Source organism: Dysidea avara, chromosome 9, assembly GCF_963678975.1.
Source record: "Dysidea avara chromosome 9, odDysAvar1.4, whole genome shotgun sequence".
NCBI lineage: Eukaryota > Metazoa > Porifera > Demospongiae > Dictyoceratida > Dysideidae > Dysidea > Dysidea avara.
Window position 1 is genome coordinate 340,048 of NC_089280.1, and position 20,588 is coordinate 360,635.

Consider the following 20,588-nt stretch of genomic DNA (forward strand, 5'->3'; position numbering starts at 1 on the left):
CATCTGAATCCCTCCTGGCTATGCCCTTGCTTTCTGTGACCAAATTAGTTTACTCTCTTTCAGAGGTAAAAACAGAGGGACTAGTCCTTATTATGAGGTGTTTGTGTTAAGAGTTTGTGTGGAGGATTTGTTAATAGTGTTGTCCAGGGGTATACAGTGTGATAGTCATCATGTCAGGTTGTATGTTACCATGGTGATGTGGTGACATCATTTTAATCATTTACATGTTCTCTGTGGTAACCACCATAATGGTAACCACCATAATGGTAACCATGGTGACCATACTGGTTACATCACTCCTGGTCACCCAGTGGTGTGTCTGTTGGACAAAAATAGTAATTAGTATTTAATTAATTAATTGTTACATTTTCCTACAGAATTTTTGAAAGATTTATTTAAGAGAATTTTCTATTGCCTGCCTAACTGATGTGTTCAGTCTAGTGTATCAGAAAAGTGGCTACATCTGTATGCTACTTTCACAAAAATGCTTTGAATTCATTTAAGAAACCTTTATTATATTGACAGCCATACAATAAGTGTGGTATTGTCTTACTTTTGTCCTTCCTTACTATACAGTACTGACATTAGTCAAGCTTCCATCTCCAGGCTACATTATGTTATTGCACCAACTTATTGGAATACATGTGTTCTCGAAGTTCAGCCAGTCAGTTGCAGACGAGATGCCGCCTGCCGCCAGGAAATGGACTACTTTTAGAGTTTGTGTAAAGCATATACCTGACACAATCGCGCATTTTTCAAATTCCTGTTTATTAAATACTAGTGGTACCCACGCAAAATGTACGTGATACTAAAATAATTGTTATGTCCTATTGTGTGAATACACTTAAATTTGAACATCACTAACGATCAGGGAGTAATCACAGCATTACATACCAACAGAGACATGATTACACATAGCTACTGATGTACAGGCATGTGGATTTGGATAGAGAAGAGTTCTTTTGTTGCTTTCTGAATCAAGGTGCATTATCAAGATGAATCCTTCATATGAAGAGTGGTTACTCTAGAGAGGTTGAGAGAGAGATTGACTGATTGATTGTTGGTAGAGAGGTTGTGTGTGTTCTATTAGGGTAGATATCGCGATGTATGTTCTATTAGGGTAGTTCAACGGAGATAAAGTAATAGAGCTCCCAGAAGTTTCAGCTGTCCCTGTGGAGTTACCAAGGAGTAAAAACGTGTCTTGTGTCTCCCTACACATTGAAGACTGCAACAGTAACTTCATGATGTTGTCCACAATTCGTAGCCTGGTAAGGTAGATGTATGTTTTATTAGAGTAGTTGAACGTAATCTTCCGTTCTTCCTCTCTCATAATGGCGAATCTTCATCCTTGTGTAGTCTGTTAGGTAGCCTGATTGGAGTGATCATAGCTCATTTAATTGCCACACCCACTATGACCATTTCCTTCTCCCTTGCAGTGGTGTTACTGGTAATCCTCCATTTTAGGTCTGTCTGTAGTCCCTGACCTGCTTGTATTCGTATCGCAGTAGCTAATACTTCTCTATCCTTGTAGTGGACAGCACAGCAGGGTGCAGAGTGTGTATTCCCGGCGAGTCTTCCTTCTGTAGACTGTCAAGTAGCCTGATCATAGCTCACACCCACTACGAAACTCTCCTTTTATACTGGTGGGTGTGAGAAAAAAATTTTTTTAGTTGCCAGATGATAGCGTACACACCAGATCACATGATCAACTTCGCTGATGTGATTGGTTAAATCATGAAAAAGTGATTGATCCTATTTCATTGTAAGCTTTTCCATATGATGTCATCTGATTTCTATTGGCAACGCATGTATACCAGAACGCCGTATACGCGTATCGTAAACTTGTAATGGCCATTGACAGTGATAAGTATCTCGCAACCAAGGTTAGCACGTAATGGCAGACACGAAAACCACCTTATGACACATTGATTTGGACAGGTAGTTGGTCTAGCAAGTTTGAAGCTAATCAGGGGGAAAACCAGGGAGGAGTTTTTGTTTAAAAATTTTATGGCCTCTTTTCCGTTTCTAGTTCTGTCGTCCACAGGGGGAGAGAAACGTCTGGTGTAAGCTTGGGTGGGGAAGGCTGGTGACATGATAAGAGTCTCCAGAAAGTTTTGGACACATTCGTGTCTTCTTCATTTAGCTACGGTGGTTTAAAGGATATTTCCCATAGTTTAACGAATCGCCACCAATCCTGGATCATAAGATTCGCCTTAAATTTTAAATTTGAAAGGTACCGATCCGATTGGAATCTGACCAAGAATGACGGGGCAGTGCCGGGAAAGAGTTAGAGAATTATTATATAGATTTATAATCTCCAAATGGATGCACTGGCAAAGTTTCAGCTTAATATGGTAATAACTTTGGGAGTTATAGTCCTACAAAGTAGCAGCAACAGAAAGATTGATTTGTACAGCAAGTGAAAATAGATTACAGGCACTTACTAAAATGATTGTAACTTTTGAGCAGAATTACACATGGAGTTGAAATTTGCACCATCATGTTCACCATGAGTTGGGAAATCAATTAATATGTGTGTCTATCCTTGCATCACCTCTTCACTGCATACTGAGGAGAGATTAGTGAAAAAAAATGGATTGGGTATTATCGTTTAATGTAACCAACGCCCATAACTTTCATATCCTTGTGTCTACTGCAACTAAACAGATTTTCTAGCTCATCTTGAGTAGGTAAATAAGATGGTATCTGGTTTTTATCATTAGCCCTTTTATTCAAAGCATTCAAAAAATTACTTTTTTTTAATATGCTAGTATTTCACCCATTGTGTTCAATGCTTTACATCGTACCGTATGGAGAGAAACTTTGGCACTGTTAAAATTTGGCAAATGACTATGAATTCACCAAATTTTCTCCATCCTAATATTTTGCTGGTGAAGAAAATAGCGAGCCAAGCCCAAACTAATATATTTTCTACTCGACAAAGGGCTACTGGGCAAGGCATCATGCTAGAGCCTCAACTACCTTACTAGGTAGCTAGCTACTCAGCTACTGTAGTTATACGTGGTATCCTCAAACCTCACCTCGAAATGGGAGTGACAAGTAGCGAGTCCTACCATATTAAGTGCGATATTCACTAATCCAGAGTGTGTAGATCTACTGTTAGTTGATAGCTGATTCCAGGTGCCGAAGAGGCATGGCACTCCCAATTCTTGCTTCAGACACAGCAATTAGTAATCTAATTAATTAAATAGGGCGTGCATGCGCTTTACTAACAATTCGCCAAATTTTATTTCACCAACAGTGATATTTTGCCCTTAATTCGCCAAAGTTTCCCTCCGTACGGTAAATTTGAACTTGCAAGATTGTGTCAGGCTTTTGCTGGTCTGGTCACATGTGTGAGTCAGGTTGGTGCATTAAATAGAGTTATTGTTAACTACATGACATCTGCTATAAGAAGAGCACTAAAAGTAACACTGGTCCCTAGACAACACATGTGTGCTTGCTTGAAACTACCACAATAACAATCAGCTAGTATCCATGGTGTTTGTTACTTGTTACTATGACAGGGAGCAGAGATCCATCACAAGACATCACATGGGATGATGGCACAAAACATGGCAATGAGGAACAGGCACATAGTGATTGCTAGCATGTTGGATAATGCTAGGTTTTGGCAGAACTTTGGAGGATGTGAGTGTCTGTAGTGTGTGTCTGTGTGCGTGTTTTAAACATTTCTGTAGTTTACATTTTCACATGTACTGGTCCCCACACTGTGTTATATCCCATTGTATCCTCAGCTAGTTTCAATGATAGTGATAGTAGCAGTGAAGCAAGTGATGATTTGATGAGTGGTCCGGATGCAGTAGCTAAGATGACCAACACTGGAGTTAGTGGATCATTCTCAATGGATTACTACAGGTATATGGAGAGCAAGAAAAATCATCACAGCTTCGGAGGTCAGTAAGATACAACACTCTGTTGTTTACTAGAGGTGCACCAATATGACTTTTTGCTGATACCGTGTAGTAAAAAACTTTGGCAGTAAAAAAGTTTGGCGAAAACTCACTATTAGAAATACCTTGTTGTTTGGTATATACTCTGATACTCCAATGATTTTATGTCAACCTGTAACCAATTAAAAGTTCATCACTTGATAACTTTTGTTATACACCTTCCGTAAAGAAATGATACACATCAGGATGATCCTTGTACACGATACTACAGAACTGTGTACATTGGAAATGCAAAACTTTAATAAACCACTTGAAAATAGCATTTTCAGTCCTTTTGTTTACTGCCAGGCTGAATAACAATTTGTTTCATGTGGCATTTTAATGGGCCATCATGTCACAGCTACAGACTTTGTACTGGTCTAATACTAGATCCAACCTTTAAACTTGATTGTTAAACCAGGCACACACACGCCCACAGCCGGCCAAAGGCCGGCTGTGGGTGTACGTGCGCCTGGTTTACTGAAATTGTTTTCGTAAAATTGTGTGTGTGTACCTATCTACCTATCTATGTTTATCCGTACGCACCCACGTGAGCAAAATCGTTTAATAACGGTAAAAGCAGCTTTTACGTAAGAAGTAAAAGTGAAATGAAGTCTGTATTAAACTTCTGCACAGGTGAACTTTGCTCTGAGGTGGTTACTTTTCGGCAGACTGAAATATGGGTGTGGTGACTTTCCTCAGACTACCTTCCCCTTGAGGTTTTCAGTCATTTAGCAACTGAAAAACAACGATGCAGGCCTCGTACACTACTAGGAATAGCCTATCGCTTCGAGTTGAAAGGGGGCGTACCCCTTACGTACGTGAACGAAAATGAAGAGTAGCTTTGAGGCTTTGTCAAGAGAATTTGTGGGAAAAAACACGTTAGTCACACTATAAAACAGTTTAGAAGATGATTTAGTGCGTAATATGTTGGTAAAAACGGTTTGTTTAACAAACGCTTCCTTAGCAGTGCATAGCAACGTAATTGAATGAATTACGAATATTTCATGAATTACGAAATACGAGAAATAGCTAATAATATTATTGCACAACCCAAACTACCCTATTGTAAAGTAGTAATACATAGTTGGTTAATTCATAGTAGTATATACTGTCTATAGTTATTCCAGATGAGTTAGCTAGCTGCATGGCGCCTGGTTTTTAGAAGTAGCACAACATCAACTTGCTTTCCATATATGTAAACAAATAGTTTTGTTGTCAAGGTCCAAAAAATAGAGTTCCAAAGGACTTTTTACATGTCTCCCCTTCTGACATCACTTAGTACATGTGTTAAAAAACCCATAAGAAATTTGGTGCTTTTATCAAAAAAGTGAACGATTATCTCAATTAGAGGGTCTTAGGCGCTGCACTACTAATAAATCAGTGTGGCTCCTGGTGTGTGTGATAGTGTCGCAGGAATATGGGAACTCCACATATGCTTACAAATCATATCACACTTTCCCGATTTTAAAGTGGGCATGGCTTGATCAATATTGCAATGATAATTGCTTATTTATGCATATACAGAGGGATTTTAGGATTTACAGGTGGATTTCAATAATTTTATATCCACCTGTAACCAGGCGTGGGGCGAAGTACTTTGGTACTTGTACTTATGACACTTAAGTACACCTTCTTGAGTACTTGTACTTATACTTAAATACTTTTTGTACAAATGTAATGTACTTGTATGTATGCTTAAGTCCTAAGTAATGTACTTAAGGTACTTGAAATACTTCAAAGTACTTGAAGTACATGAAGTACATGAAGTACAATGAAGTCCATTTACATATGTACAAGTGAAATAAGTTGTAGCTATATTGGCTGAATTTGGCTCAAAGATGATATATTCCTGGATTGACATGGTCAGCTTTTGGTTGAAGTCACAATTGCTGCATTTGCTCTAAAAACAGGATTTAAAAGGTTTCCCATCCTCTGATTTATTTCTCTGCTGATCTTGAAACAGTTGTACTGCTTTTGGCCTGAAAGATTTAGTTGATCATTATAAGAAGCAGGCAGCTATAGCAGCTAAGAAGAAAAATTATGTCCTGAACAGAAAGTTAACAGCAACGAAGTACATTCACTAAGCAGGTGGATGAATACGTTGAAACTAATGCAGTAACAATGGCCCAAAATCCAGCAAATAAGATAACCAAAAGAAATGTCCTCTGTTTTCAAGGTTGACAAAAACAAAAAAAAAAAAAACAAGTTGATGTTGTGCTACTTCTAAAAACCAGGCACCATGCAGCTAGCTAACTCAACTGGAATTAACCATAGATAGTATATGCTATGTATTTTACAATAGGGTAGTTTTGGGTTGTGAAATAATATTAACTAATTCTCGTATTTCGCAATTCATGAAATTTTCGTAATTTATTCAATTACGTTGCTATGCACTACTAAGGAAGCGCTTGTTAAACAAACTACTTTTACCAACATATTACGCACAGAAGTATCTTCTAAACTGTTATATAGTTTGACTATCTTGTTTTTTCTCACAAATTCTCTTGACAAAGCCTCAAAGCTGCTCTTCATTTTCGTTCGCATACATAAGGGATACGCCCCCTTTCAACTTGAAGCGATAGGCTATTCCTGGTAGTGTACGAGGCCTGCACCATTGTTTTTCAGTTGTTAAACACCTGAAAACCTCAAAGGGAAGGTAGTTTACAAAGTCTGAGGAAAGTCACCACACCCGTATTTCAGTCCACCGAAAAGAAACCACCTCAGAGCAAAGTTCACCTGTGCAGAAGTTTAATACAGACTTCATTTTGCTTTTACTTCTTATGTAAAAGCTGCTTTTACCATTATTTAATGATTTTGCTCACGTGGTTGCGTACGGACAAACATAGATAGGTAGATAGATAGGTACACACACACACTTTTACAAAAACAATTTCAGTAAACCAGGCGCGCGCCTGGTTTAAAAATCCTAGGAGTACCATGATCTTCCTCTGTGCCTGTTGAGAGACTCTTTAGCATTGCAGGAAAGGTACTTACTCCTGAAAGATTTCACCTTATAGATGGCAGATTTTCACAATTTTATTAGGTGCAACCAAAACTACTTAAATGCAATCGTGAACACTGTAAACATAATCTGTACTTGTACTTTACTTAAATACTTATCTTAAAACAATGTCATGTACTTGTACTTCAACAAATGTCAAAGTACTTGTGCTTTACTTAAGTACTTTCACATGTACTTCGCCCCATGTCTGCCTGTAACCAATTAAAACTTCATTCAATAACTTTGTTATACACCTTCAATAAAGAACTGATACACATCAGGATGATCCTTGTACATGATACTACAGAATTGTGTACATTGGAAATGCAAAACTTTATTAAAACCCTTGAAAATAGCATTTTCAGTCACTAGGCTGAGAAAACAATTTGTTTCATGTGGCATTTTAATGGGCTATCATGTCACAGCTGCAGACTTTGAACTTGATTGTTTTCCATCTTATCAAATAGTTTTATTGTCAAGGTCAAAAAAGAGGGTTCCAAAGGATTTTATACATGCCTCTCCTTCTAAAATCACTATTTAGTATATACACGTGCTACAAACCTCATAAGAAATTTGGTGCTTTTATCAAAAAGTGAACAGTTTTTTGGCTTAGGTGCTGGACTATAGTTGAGTTAAGTTTGTAGAGCCTACATAAATTTTCACGTGATAAAATTTTACGGTAGCTTTTCGGACCGTGAAAACCGTAATAATTACGTACCGCGAAAATTTCCAGGTATACGGTATGTAAAAACAAGGCTGATATAACTGATGGCCAATCCAATTATCGGCACACCTCTTTTGTTTACTTATCAAACACTTTAACATTTGTCCTGTACATGTTAACAAGTGTATCACCCTTACCTTACCCCACCCCCTCCCCTCCCTCCAGGACAAAGTGTGCCTCGGCGACAATTAGTAATATATGCTGTGAGTGTTGTTAGGGGGTGTGGTCTGTTTACTCATGTGATCTATTAGTTTTCAGCTCCTGAACAAGACAACCATCCCTTCTATGAACCAAATATAGAGAAATTAGGTGAGTACTGCTATAAGTAGTAACAACAATAGCCACACACCCTTTCTCTTCAGATGAAGAAGAACAAGATGTTGACAAGACAATGGAGGCTCCAACCCTCAGCATACAACAGCAACGTAATCAATCAGAATGGAAGAGTTTCTGAGTTATGTTGGACTGGAGAAGTTATTACCAGTACTACAGGTAAGACTGGCCACACACTACTACATGTTATACTGGGACTGGTTGGGAAGACTACAGACAGTTACTGTGTTACCTCAAATTGTGACTTGTCCTATTTGGTCTGGAGATGATGTTCAACACAAATAATCACCTGGTCTGAAATATAGTTTCTAACACTGCTATGAACAACTGTCTAATCAGGTCACTGCATAAAGAGGTCACCTGTCTAAACTGGCCATTATAAAAATCTCCACATGTGCCAACTGTGTACAAAGTGACCTGTATAATGCAGCCACCTCCTTAATGAGGTTAGAAAATTTTGTCCCTATGGTGACCGGAATAGACAGGTTTCACTGTATTATTTTCATACCTAGCTTTTGATAACAGTTGTTGAAAGTTTCAACAAATCAAGTGTGACTTCATGGATACTACTTAAACACTTAAATTGTTCCATGCATGCAAATGGGATTGGCTTATGTACTCGTACACTCGATTAGTGGGAGTGGCTCCGTGTAAGCTTGCAGACAGCAACAGACATGAATTTGTGCCCAGCCACTGATAAACGGGTGAGGCTCTACATATGCCTACAGACAGCAAATAATCCTGATAAGTGGGCATGGCCCATGAAATAAATTGGGCTGCAGCAGGATTCCGATAAAGTGGATCAGATCCAGACCCATGAAAGCTACTATGCCATACTGATGCTGAATCCATAACATATCAGCACAAAAAAGGATTGTACACTACAGCATGCACACTTCGTCCTTACATCACTAACTCGCATGCACCGCCAATATTTCTATGAGAGCATTTTGCCAAATTAAAATTTTGCCGACTGCAATTTATAGCAAATCGCCAAATATTAGTTTCACCAATATTTGTTGTTATACGTTATGTGCAGGTATAGATCACCTCTCTTGTTTTGCTACTATTTAGTAATTCCCTTGTGTCACTACTTTTTTTTAGCTGTGCAAATCACCACAGTTGTTTGTCTGTAGTTTTGACATGAATGTAGCTCAACTTTTTGATTATCCTTCCCTACACCAGTTCCTTCGTCACCGTATAAAGAACAAACAAAAGCACATATTGATTTGCTACAACAACACTCAAGTTGCCAGATGATGGGTGTTTAATTTTGCTAAAATTCTGCATCAATACGTACTTTGCATGCCAAGATACCATGAGCTAAAAGTTCAGTTTTAAAAAGGTGTGCACAAAAAGGTGCTGTTTACAATAAAACAAGTTGATGTTATGCTACTTCTAAAAACCAGGCGTCCATGCAGTTAATACTATCCCAAATAGGCAATTAATCTGCCGTGTATATAATTTAGTTTATATTCATTCTACTGCAATTATTGATTAAGCTAGATATGTAAATACTGTAATTTAGCATATTTTGTAATTCATGAATTATTTTGTGATTTGGTAATTACGTTGCTATGCACTGCTAAAGGAGTGTAACTTAACAAACCACTTTAAACCACAAACTACACACACAAGTATCTTCTATAGTGTGTCTATCATGTTTTCTCACACAAATTGTATAGGAAAAGCCTCGGGGCTGCCCTTTATTTTCATTTTAACGTAAAGGATACACTAGCCTAAGAGGCCTTCAACATTGTTTAAAGTTGTTAAACATCTATAAAACCGAAAGGGAAGATTGTTCATAAAGTATATGAAGAGTCGCCATACCCATATTTCAGACAGCCAAGATGAAACCACCAAAGTTTATGTGTGTGGAAGTTTCATACCGACTTATAGCTTTCAATTCTGACATCCTGGCCATTTTTGACATTTTTGCTCACATGGGTGCGTACAGAGGTTAAGAGAGGTGTTCACGGTATACCTACCATATATCAACTATTGTAGTCCTTCCATCCTTTAGGAACAAGAAGTTGACCTGCCAATGTTACTTACTTTAGATAAGGAGTTGTAGAGTGTTGGAGTGAAGTAACTGTGTTACTATTAATAGATGAAGTGTTATATTAATACCTTATTCAGCCATTTGGTCCAAGGAGACGTTTAGTATAAGCAATACAACAAATCACTGGTAAGACTACCTCCTCGCCACTGGATAAACAGGATAAACCAGTTGTGACAAGTCCAGGGGTTGTCAATGACAACAATAAACAAAATTATCAGGGGGATCAAACAGTACATTTGTCAGTGTTATAATGCCACACTCTATGGTGTATAATATGACTACTCTAAAATTTCCTGTAAGATATGGTACTTTGAGAATTTCAAACATTTCTTTTGGGAACCCTCTTAAGTACAAGGCGTCATGTGGCATCTTCCCAAGCTGTTATAGGAAACAAACAAAACAGGTTACCTTCAGATTTGTTACCAACAAGATGAACTTGTAGCAAGTCTTAAACCTGTTTTCTCAGGTATCAACTCAACATGAATAGACTATAGTGTGTACCATGTGCGTTGATCCATCATGTTGTGTCTGTCTGTATGTGTGTATAAGTCTATGAGTTGATGTGTGTTAGTCTGTCAATGTGTCAGTCCAGTGTCCGGTTGGTTACAGGTACAGTTACAGAAGATGCTTGATAAAGAATGTCATATCAGGAGCACCACGGAGTAGTTTGCTCTCCAGCTACAGTTATCAAGACAAGAGGCTAATGAGTATGCTACTGCCGTGCAAAAAGCTATCTCTGATCAGGTTATCCATCTGACAACGGCAAGGTATGTCCTAGATCATGTGATCATCACTGAGCTCATGTGATCCCTACAGGAAGGTGTTCACTAAGATATCCACCTCATTAACTGTACTCAACACCATAGCAACCAATATGAAGGTGGGTGCTATAGAGCGGTTCTAATAATTCTTGCACAACAACAGTTTTAAAATTGACGTACGTATCAATATCTAACTTCTGTTTATCATTATCAACAACTATTATACAGTGCGATAGTAACTGTATAGTAGGGACCACAAAGGAGTAGTTGTGGCCCACGAAATAACATCACCAAAAAACCAGCCTCAATTTTCCCAGACGACCGTAAGGCAGTATTGGTTAGGTAAAACTACAGTAAGCCCAAACAAGCTTTCAGATCAACCCGAAACGCTTTCAACAAGTTGATAGGGAATTTTTTTACAAATTATTCAATTATCATTATCAACAACTATTATAACCTTTATAACAACAGTTACCATTAAGTTGTATTGTGTGGCAATGATATAGTCTCCATTGTAAGCCAGAGTGGTAGTTTATACACGACGTTTCATTTCTTCTACAAACACTGAATATCATTTAGAATATCATTTAGATGTATAAGTGATAATTACAAGAAATGATATTTGATATCTGCTCATTACCTGTAGCACAAGTTAGTGATGAGCGATAGTAAAAATTTTACTATCACGATAGTTACTCATTAAATATCACAGTGATATCCCTACTATTGCGATAACGATAGTGATTTACTATCGCGATATATCGCACTATCGATACAATTGCTCAGCCCTAGCACAAGTACAGAAATATAGAGGCACATCTCAAATCACTTTTACAATAATATTTGCTCCACACTTAACCACATTACATCAGCACTTATAGGATGATACAAGAGTATCTCACAAGCTAGTGGAGCAGTGTTCAGCTGTGGTGAAGTTCCACACATTACTATGTAGTGAGATGGGAGCTTTTATCATTAGCCTCTTTCTTCAAAGCATTCAATAAATTACAGGCCTTAAATTAACGTGCGGTCAACGGGCAAAATCCGCACAAATAGCACAATGTCTGCACATAATTAGTTTTGGGCGGACACCCATGTCCTTGCAAAACCAATAGTGGTACCATAAAAGCTGATGTGTGCATGTTTGTTTGTAGTGCTAACAATAACTGTCACTTGGTTGCTAGGAGATACTACATTTTCCCAACCCAAGGATTTACCAATGCCACCTCCCCTTTGTGTACTGCTATCACCAGCAGCTGTTATGACCACAGTTTGGTGATATGTTGCAGCTATGTGGTTGTGTTTAACCTCAAAACTTTCGATGGAAACTCCCTATTCCAATTCCAGCAGTCTATACAAAGTGCTCCTCTAGCTCATGTCTGTACAATTTGACGCTATGTCTGTACATTTGTGAATATGTAAGGACATTTATCCTCAGCACCTTAAAAATTAAATTAAGGCCTGAAATTATGACTTTTTAGTAATACACAAGTATCTCTCACCCATTGTGTACAATGCTTAATCCAATAATACTCTCAATAGCAGCTTGACATATTATATTGAAATACGTCAAGCGATTAGCCAATAGAATTAGTATTACCAAGAGTTCATAATATATATACTAAGGAGAGTATCCTACTCTCATATACCCCTGTAGAAAGGCGTATCGTGAAGTTATGACGTAACACTTCTGAGTTCGCCCGTTTTTCTTTGTATAATTAATGATGTCATTAGTTGAATATGGTATCGATTGAACGTGTGCCTACCAACGTCGCTAGCAACCAAATTAACTCCAGCTCTAAGTGTTTCTCACCCAACTACAATCGTTCCTTCATGGGTTAAGACCGCTTCGTAGGCGTTTCTTACTAAGCCATTTGCGAATACGGCTATCCTGAGCGTCGCAAGTGTGAAACGGTGCTAACGATTCTTGCACTTTTACGGCTTCCTGTACGTCACAAACCACAACATCTTGTTGTTACGTCATAACTTCACGATACGCCTTTCTACAGGGGTATATGAGAGTAGGATACTCTCCTTAGTATATATATTATGTACTCTTGGTATTACACTTGTTTGTCAAGGTCCCTTGACAAAAATCTATCAAGACTCACGGTAGTGAGTCACGCGGCCAGTAAAGCAGAAACGCGCGCCGCAGACAATAAATGATGCGACCACTACGTGAGGATTTTACAAGAACGAACGTTGTCAAATTCGGCCTTCCTGTAATCCACCCGTCACTTACGCTATCCCTCTGAAACTCTGGAGTTGAATTCATCATGTCACTAGTAACTACCACACAAGCAGTGAAGCAAATCCATGCCGATTGTTTCGTGATCGAGGTTGCCGACATCAAAGGGGAAGTTTCATTTTTTTTTTTTTTTTTTATCGCATGCAGTTAGACGCAACCGCAGGTGTATGCCTTGCGTTCCTTTGTGCATTCCGAACATTGATTGCCCTGTTATCGCTTCAGTATTCACTCAATCACCTCAAGATTCACATCATCGATTTCACCATACATGATTACACTACAGTCGTAATTTCAGCACCAAACGAAGTTTCAGTCATCCTCAGTCGACCTAGAGGCCAAATACAAATCCCAGATTGTTGTTTTCCGCAATACTCGCTTGGCATGTAGGGCAATGTGTCTTTAAACTGTTCTGAAAGTTTCGTTCAGATTGAAACATTTGTTTTCGAGAATGGCTAGTTTGAAATTTGAATTTAGTCGCCCCCACGTCATTAGCTCTCTAAGAATTTTACTCGGAATTTAAAGAATGATGCAGAGCACAACTGCGGTCACTGGGTATTGATGAACTGGCGCTCTATGTAGTTAATCAGTACATATAGCCACCAAGAAGTGTGCTGCCATAGATTATAGTCCATAGATATAATCTATGGTGCTGCATACCATCCTTCGTTTTGAAATTAGTCGCCCCCACATAATTTGTCCTCTAAGGGTGCGGCTTAAAGAATGACACAAGAGTACAACTGCGGTTGCCAGTTGTTGACACAAGCTGTGAGTAATTAGCACATGTAGCTAGTTTAAAAGGAAGTGTGCAAAATCGCCTAATACAATTGTCACCATGCATTATTGCATTTTATAGCACCCCCACTCAAAATTACACATGTAATTACAACATACAGAGGAGACACATGAATACCAAACACTTTTCACAACAATAATGTAAGAATTGTATAATAATGACTGTAATATAACTGCTATGCAAATGTTTTCCAGTGGCCCGCCATGGTAGCAAGTCTCACATGACAGCATGTATATTCATCCAAACACAATGGGAGTAACGAGTAAGTATGATGACAACAAGTTGGTATGACTCCATTTGTAGAATCCAGATGAGTGGGTGTGGCTCCAGTATGTCTAAACAGTTAACAAACATTCCTGTTATAAATACGTGCTAGAGTTGCAATATAATAGTATAGTATTTAAATGCAATAATACATAGTCTCCATTGCATCACTATCAAACGACACTAAGTGGAGGATATTGTTGCATCTCTAGTATGTACACTCTATCAGTACAACCTATCTTAATGGCCACTAGTATAGAAAGACAACCACTCTTGAAAAGCCAATTCCAATTGAGAATTTATACACTGTTACCTGCTGAATGAGTGAAGGTGGCAATAAACAAGTTCCACCGTAATTTATACACGTGATCTGATCCTGTATATTCTGTCAGTGGATGAGATCCACTTGGCCAGGACAAAATGTGACTCAAGTGCCCTGGATGATCCATACTCAACCAACTTATGACCCAGTGGCACAATGGAACTGACTATTTATAGAGAATACAATTATATTTATTTCTAAGATGTGTGGACACATTACAACACACTACATGTACATACAAGACACGCTACGTACTGTTTTAGCATTTCAAGTCACCACATTATACACGTACCAGTCAACAATGCTTCATAGTGCCCATCAGTAAACCTGAAGAAAAGTTACGAAAAATAAAAATTCACATAAGTACAATGAAACCTCATTAATATGGCAGGCTGTGGGACCAAAAAAATTGGCCTGAATAACAAGGTGGCCTTATTAATGAGGTCATAAGTAATGCTTAGCTATATTTGGGACCTACTAGAGGTGGCCAATATAATGAGGTGGTCTTATTAAAGAGGTGGCCGCTAAGTGAGGTTTCACTGTACATATAGTTCACAATATTGTGAACAATATTAATGGTTAACAATATACACTGAAACCTGCAGGTCACTTCTTGTGGAAGATTGCTCTCTACACAAAATGACACATTCAGAGATTGTATTTAGATGGATGATACAGTAACACATTGTGACTTCAATACTCGTGATGTGTCAATGCTAGGCAGCAACCATATACACGGCACTGCCACATCGCACTTGCTCGCACACACAATTTTGCTAAAGATTTTACAAATTGATAATTAAGGGGTGTGGAAACTAGCTGTTTCGCTCGCAAGACTGTGTGGCAGCTGTTTCCCTTCTGTACAAGTGGCCACCAAGACAGGTCCACTGTGGATGAAAGCCAGGCATTAGATATTTGGTATTTCATGTGTTGAAGACATTCCAGGGCTTCTGGTAGTCTCAAATCTCACCACAGTTTAACTCAGGCAGTGTTGTGGTCACCACTAAACTACTGGAATGCTGTGTTATGTTCATCTTATGCTTGGCTACTATATTGTAGGACTGAAATGGATACTCTGAAAAATATATCCTATGGATAACGACTTCATCACTTTCTTCATCAGGAGCTTATAAGGACCAATAATGAAACTTTTTACACTTGGGTCAACTGCCTATGTCTGAAGCAGTGCTTTTGGTGCTCTAACAGATTGGCTGCCCCCTTGCTGCCAGCACTCACTGTCTCATACGCTGTCATACACTAAATCCATCTCTATAGCCAGTTAGAACAGCATGCTTCTTACCTTTTTTTAAGGCCGCATAATGCAGCCACCTCTATAAAAGGCAAGGTTAGAAAATTTTGTCCCTACGGCCTGAATAATGACCAGTTTTCACTGTACTATTAGTGATTAGTGATCATGGGGGATTATTTATTAAGATACTAAGATATACAAACGCTACAACCTCTAAATATAGCAGTAAATTTTTTACCCTGGTCCAATGTCTCGTAATAATCGTGACTTCGTGAGAGACTCTACTGTGACAAATACATGTTTATCATGATATGTGCTAATCGCCTTTTTACAATTAAGTTTTACAACACAAATACATGTATAGTTAAACTCACCAATTGCGACTAAATCCCTTCAACACGAAAATACAAGTAATGAGACAACCTTGGAGACAACAGCCACACAAGCCTATTCTGATACGTTTATTTAGTAGTAATATAAATTTTAAAGGCGTTTATTTACAACAGGACATAATTACGAGCCCCTCTATTGTCTCTGTACATACTTGCCTTTTCTTTACTATCCTCATTTCATTTCACAAGATCTCTTGGCAGGGGCGTAGCTTCTTCACTTGAATTAGTCAATGCTTGAAGTAGATCGAGATACTCTAATAGAACAGTCACATTTCTACAAGTGCCATATTTTTATATTGTAAAGTCTGTAAGTAGCTAGTAATTTAAACTATACAATCCGATGCTAAGCAGAAGTTGTAACTATGCTAAATATTGATTGCTGTGTTACAGCTGTTTTGTGACTGCTCTAATAGAGTATCTTGATCGTTTCAATGCAGTACAAGATGAAAAGCAAAGTGTTATTAAGGGTTTACTGGTTAAAATGGGTGTTAGTTGACTGCAGTTGCATGCCACTAACAGGGCCGTCCAGAGAAATTAGAGGGCCCAGGGAAAAGAGTTAAAGAGGGGCCCAGGGGCAAGGAAGGGTCTAGATCCTGACTGCTCTATTACAGTATATCGATCTTTCTTTAAACAGGTATTCAAGTGGCCCCTTTCGGGTTGTGGTAGGGGGCAAAATACCCCAGTTACCCCCAATGTGGGCGGCCCTGGCCACTAAAATTACAGTTATATTTTAATATTCTGTCACTGTAGTCTGGGGTTTCTGTCAAAACCATGGAAACTCACCTACTGTTATCAACAGTGCATTGCTTATTCTAACAAAAAGTATTGAAATCCCATCCAAAAACAGCTTATAGCTGTAAAAAAAGTGCGCGTCCAAGTAAAGCAGAGTTAACTGCGACAAAAAGTAATGATATCATAATGCGGCCATGTGCGAAGTGTGCAAGTTGTAAAATTAATATTAGCTAATCAGATAATACAATGTTATTGTTAAAGTGTTAATGAGAACTATGTAATGCTGCTAGTTTTTAAGTGTGTGAGCATCTTCATAAATGCCACACAAATTTGATTCTCAATAAAGCAACATGTATAGATTCTCTGATAGTAATAAATAGTTTGAGTTTGGCCGCCTTTCCTGTATACAGCAATGCTACCAACAAAGGAAAGGTGGCCAAACTCAAACTATTTATTACTATCAGAGAATCTATACACATTGCTTTATTGAGAATTAAATTTATGTGGCATTTATGAAGATGCTCACACACTTAAAAACTAGCAGCATCACATAGTTCTCATTAACACTTTAACAATAACATTGTATTATCTGATTAGCTAATATTAATTTTACAACTTGCACACCTCGCACATGGCCGCATTATGATATCATTACTTTTTGTCGCAGTTAACCCTGCTTTACTTGGACGCGCACTTTTTTTACAGCTATAAGCTGTTTTTGCATGGGATAATACTAATTTGATTGGCTAAAATAGTTTGGTGTGTTTATATTAGAAGTAAATGTCCGACTTGACAACTATTGTTACTATAGTGATGCATGCCCAATGCATAACAACAGTATGGTTGCTTAGTAACGGTTGCTAAGGTTAAAGTCAGTTTGAGAACATGGCAATGGTTGCTAGGTAACGGTTGCTAAGTGTGATTGATCTTTTGCAGTGGTTATTTTTGAATTTATGTTGCCTAGTAACAGTTGCTATGGTTGTCGGATTAATTTGCAATAGGACGGATGGCTGTGGTATTCGGGATTAATAGTTCTTGCATTGTAAACAGGAAGGAAATAGTGCTCGGCTTTGCCTCGCACTATTTTACTCCTTCCTGTTTACAATGCTCGCACTGGCTATCCTGATGTGTGTAATTTTTATTGTGGTAGTTGCAAACAAGTATACACGTATGTGTTGCCAAGGGATCAGTGTTACATTTAGGATACGTTTAATAGCAGATGTCATGCAGTTAACTTCGCCTCGCACTATTTTACTCCTTCCTGTTTACAATGCTCGCACTATTAATCCCGAATACCACAGCCATCCATCCTATTACATATACTTATACTAGGCTTGTGTGATTGTGTCAGGTGTTCCAGTCACATATGTGGGTCACACTGGTGCATCAAATAAAGCTACTGTTAACTGCATGACATCTGCTATTAAACGTATCCTAAATGTAACACTGATCCCTTGGCAACACATACGTGTATACTTGTTTGCAACTACCACAATAAAAATTACACACATCAGGATAGCCAGTGTCTGTTACTTGTTCTTGTTACCATGACAGGGAGCAGAGATCCATCACAAGACATCACATGGGATGATGGCACAAAACATGGCAATGAGGAACAGGCACATGGTGATTGCTAGCATGTTGGATAATGCTAGGTTCTGGCAGAACTTCGGAGGATGTGAGTGTCTGTGTGTGTATTTTTTAACATTTCTGTAATTCACATTTTCACATGTACTGGTCCCCACACTGTGTTATATCCCATTGTATCCTCAGCTAGTTTCAATGATAGTGACAGTAGCAGTGAAGCAAGTGACGATTTGATGAGTGGTCCGGATGCAGTAGCTAAGATGACCAACGCTGGAGCTAGTGGATCATTCTCAATGGATTACTACAGGTATATGGAGAGCAAGAAGAACCATCACAGCTTCGGAGGTCAGTAAGATACAACACTCTGCTGTTTACTTATCAAACACTTTAATACTTGACCTGTACGTGTAATAAGTATGTCACCATTATTCCCCCCTCCCCCCAGAACAAAGTGTGACCCAGTGATGATTAGAAAGATCTGCTGCGAGTATTATTAGGCAGTGTAATCTGTTTGATCATGTGATCTATTAGTTCTCAGCTCCTGAACAAGACAACCCTCTCTTCTATGAGCCAAATATGGAGAAACTAGGTAAGCACTACTATAATTAGTAACAGTAATAGCCACACCTCTTTCTCTTCAGATGAAGAGAAAGAGGTGTGGCTACTGATTTCCATTATGGTATCTTAAGCACAGTAGGGATATAACACTTCTTATTGTTTTACTGTGATTTAATATTGTGCACTACTCCAGCTTGTTTCAGTACTTTTTATCGATGTGCTATGGTCCCTACTCTAGTTGAAAATCCCAACTTGTTTGTTGACTTTTTTTGTAAACAATTATTATGACTGGTGAACCCATGCATACTGCATTTGAAATGGTGCCACGTGCACCAGCTATATCAATTATCGTCTGAAAAGTGAAGTATCCATTACGCTTCATTGTCAGCTATGTTCAACTTGTTACACAGCATTTTGTATCAAGAACTGTTCGAAAAGCATCTCTGCAATCCTCGCATGCTGAAAGAAGTGGTGTCGCATGTCCCAGTTATGTCGATTACCGTCCGGATTAAAAGTAAAGTGTCCACTATGCTTCATTGTCAGCTATGTTCAACGTATTGCACAGCAGTATGAATCAAGAATTGTTCAAAAAGCACCTCTGCTAACAAAATAGCCACTATGAAAAATACGGACGATTTCTGTTACAAAGAGAAGCCATCAGTTACTTAGCCAGTCAGTAGAAAATTCCGTTTAATAATTTTTTTTTAAATTCCATAACAGCTTGTTGAAAGCGTTTCGGGTTGATCTTAAAGCTTGTTTGGGCTTAGTTTTACCTAACCAATAATGCCTCATCGTTGTCAAGGGAAATTGAGGTTGTTTTTGGGTGATGTTATTTCATGGGCCACGCCTACTCCTTGAGGTCCCTACTATACAGTACTATCATACTGTATGATATTAGATACGGTGCCATTAAAATTACCAATCATATCACACTGACAAGTTAAACCAATACACAATGTATTGGGAAACCATAAAAGTGTTCAATAGTATACATTAATATACTGGCTGGAACTTTGCATCTGAATAGACAAGCAAGGTATGATGATATCCAAAAGCTGATCAAGGGAGTTGACCATCCAGGTCATTAGCTTGTCATGTTGAGGGTTATGGTATATGAAGCCATAGATGTTTAATATTATTTCTATTGGGTTGTGCCTGTACTTTTTGACACTGAAATATTGGCTTTGTTAGAAGTTTTATTTTCATTTAGTAGGCCCGGGGTCACGTACAATCACCAATGGGACAACCTACCAATAAGGCACTGCATGACCAGTACAGTGTGTGTTAGCACATAAATGTAATTATAATCAAATGTGTGCACTCTAATATGTGACCCAGTCTGAGAAAACCGGTCTTATCGCCCATGTCAGCAGATTCAATTTTTCACCCAGGACACACCTACATGAATAAACTATCTAATTCCACATTTTAGACTTGAGTGGTCTGGTTTTGCTGGCTGCTTTTCCCAAGCCCAGTGGCGATCCGTACGTGTGGTGTGGGGCCTTAATGGAGCTCTGGTCAGCCTGGGAATGACTGTATGTGGCTGTACAGCTCTGTGGTGTTGAATAAGTACCTCTGCTGTGAATTTCCTTTCATTTTAGCCAGT

General features: G+C 38.5%; 1 protein-coding gene and 1 long non-coding RNA gene across 6 annotated transcripts in view; one reads left to right on the forward strand and one right to left on the reverse strand.

Annotated features, from left to right (window-relative positions):
• Positions 1-18,769, forward strand: part of LOC136265768 (ankyrin repeat and SAM domain-containing protein 3-like) — a 76,708-nt gene extending 57,939 nt beyond the window's left edge. For 2 of the 5 annotated variants that reach the window (XM_066060691.1, XM_066060687.1), the window contains 8 exons: positions 3,528-3,651; positions 3,759-3,917; positions 7,847-7,884; positions 7,933-7,990; positions 8,044-10,843; positions 10,893-10,956; positions 18,399-18,515; positions 18,615-18,769. In XM_066060691.1, the coding sequence (XP_065916763.1) occupies positions 3,528-3,651; positions 3,759-3,917; positions 7,847-7,884; positions 7,933-7,990; positions 8,044-8,135 (471 nt within the window). In that variant the 3' untranslated portion in view covers positions 8,136-10,843; positions 10,893-10,956; positions 18,399-18,515; positions 18,615-18,769. Of the gene's footprint in view, positions 1-3,527; positions 3,652-3,758; positions 3,918-7,846; positions 7,885-7,932; positions 7,991-8,043; positions 10,844-10,892; positions 10,957-18,398; positions 18,516-18,610 lie in introns of all 5 variants that reach the window. The other 3 variants (XM_066060689.1, XM_066060690.1, XM_066060688.1) reach the window with 3 other exon arrangements.
• Positions 13,924-16,179, reverse strand: LOC136266515 (uncharacterized). The gene is made up of 3 exons (XR_010706145.1): positions 16,088-16,179; positions 14,720-14,791; positions 13,924-14,213 (listed from the first exon to the last, which is right to left on the reverse strand). It is a non-coding gene; the product is annotated as an uncharacterized lncRNA (long non-coding RNA).
• Positions 18,770-20,588: the final 1,819 nt, after the last annotated feature.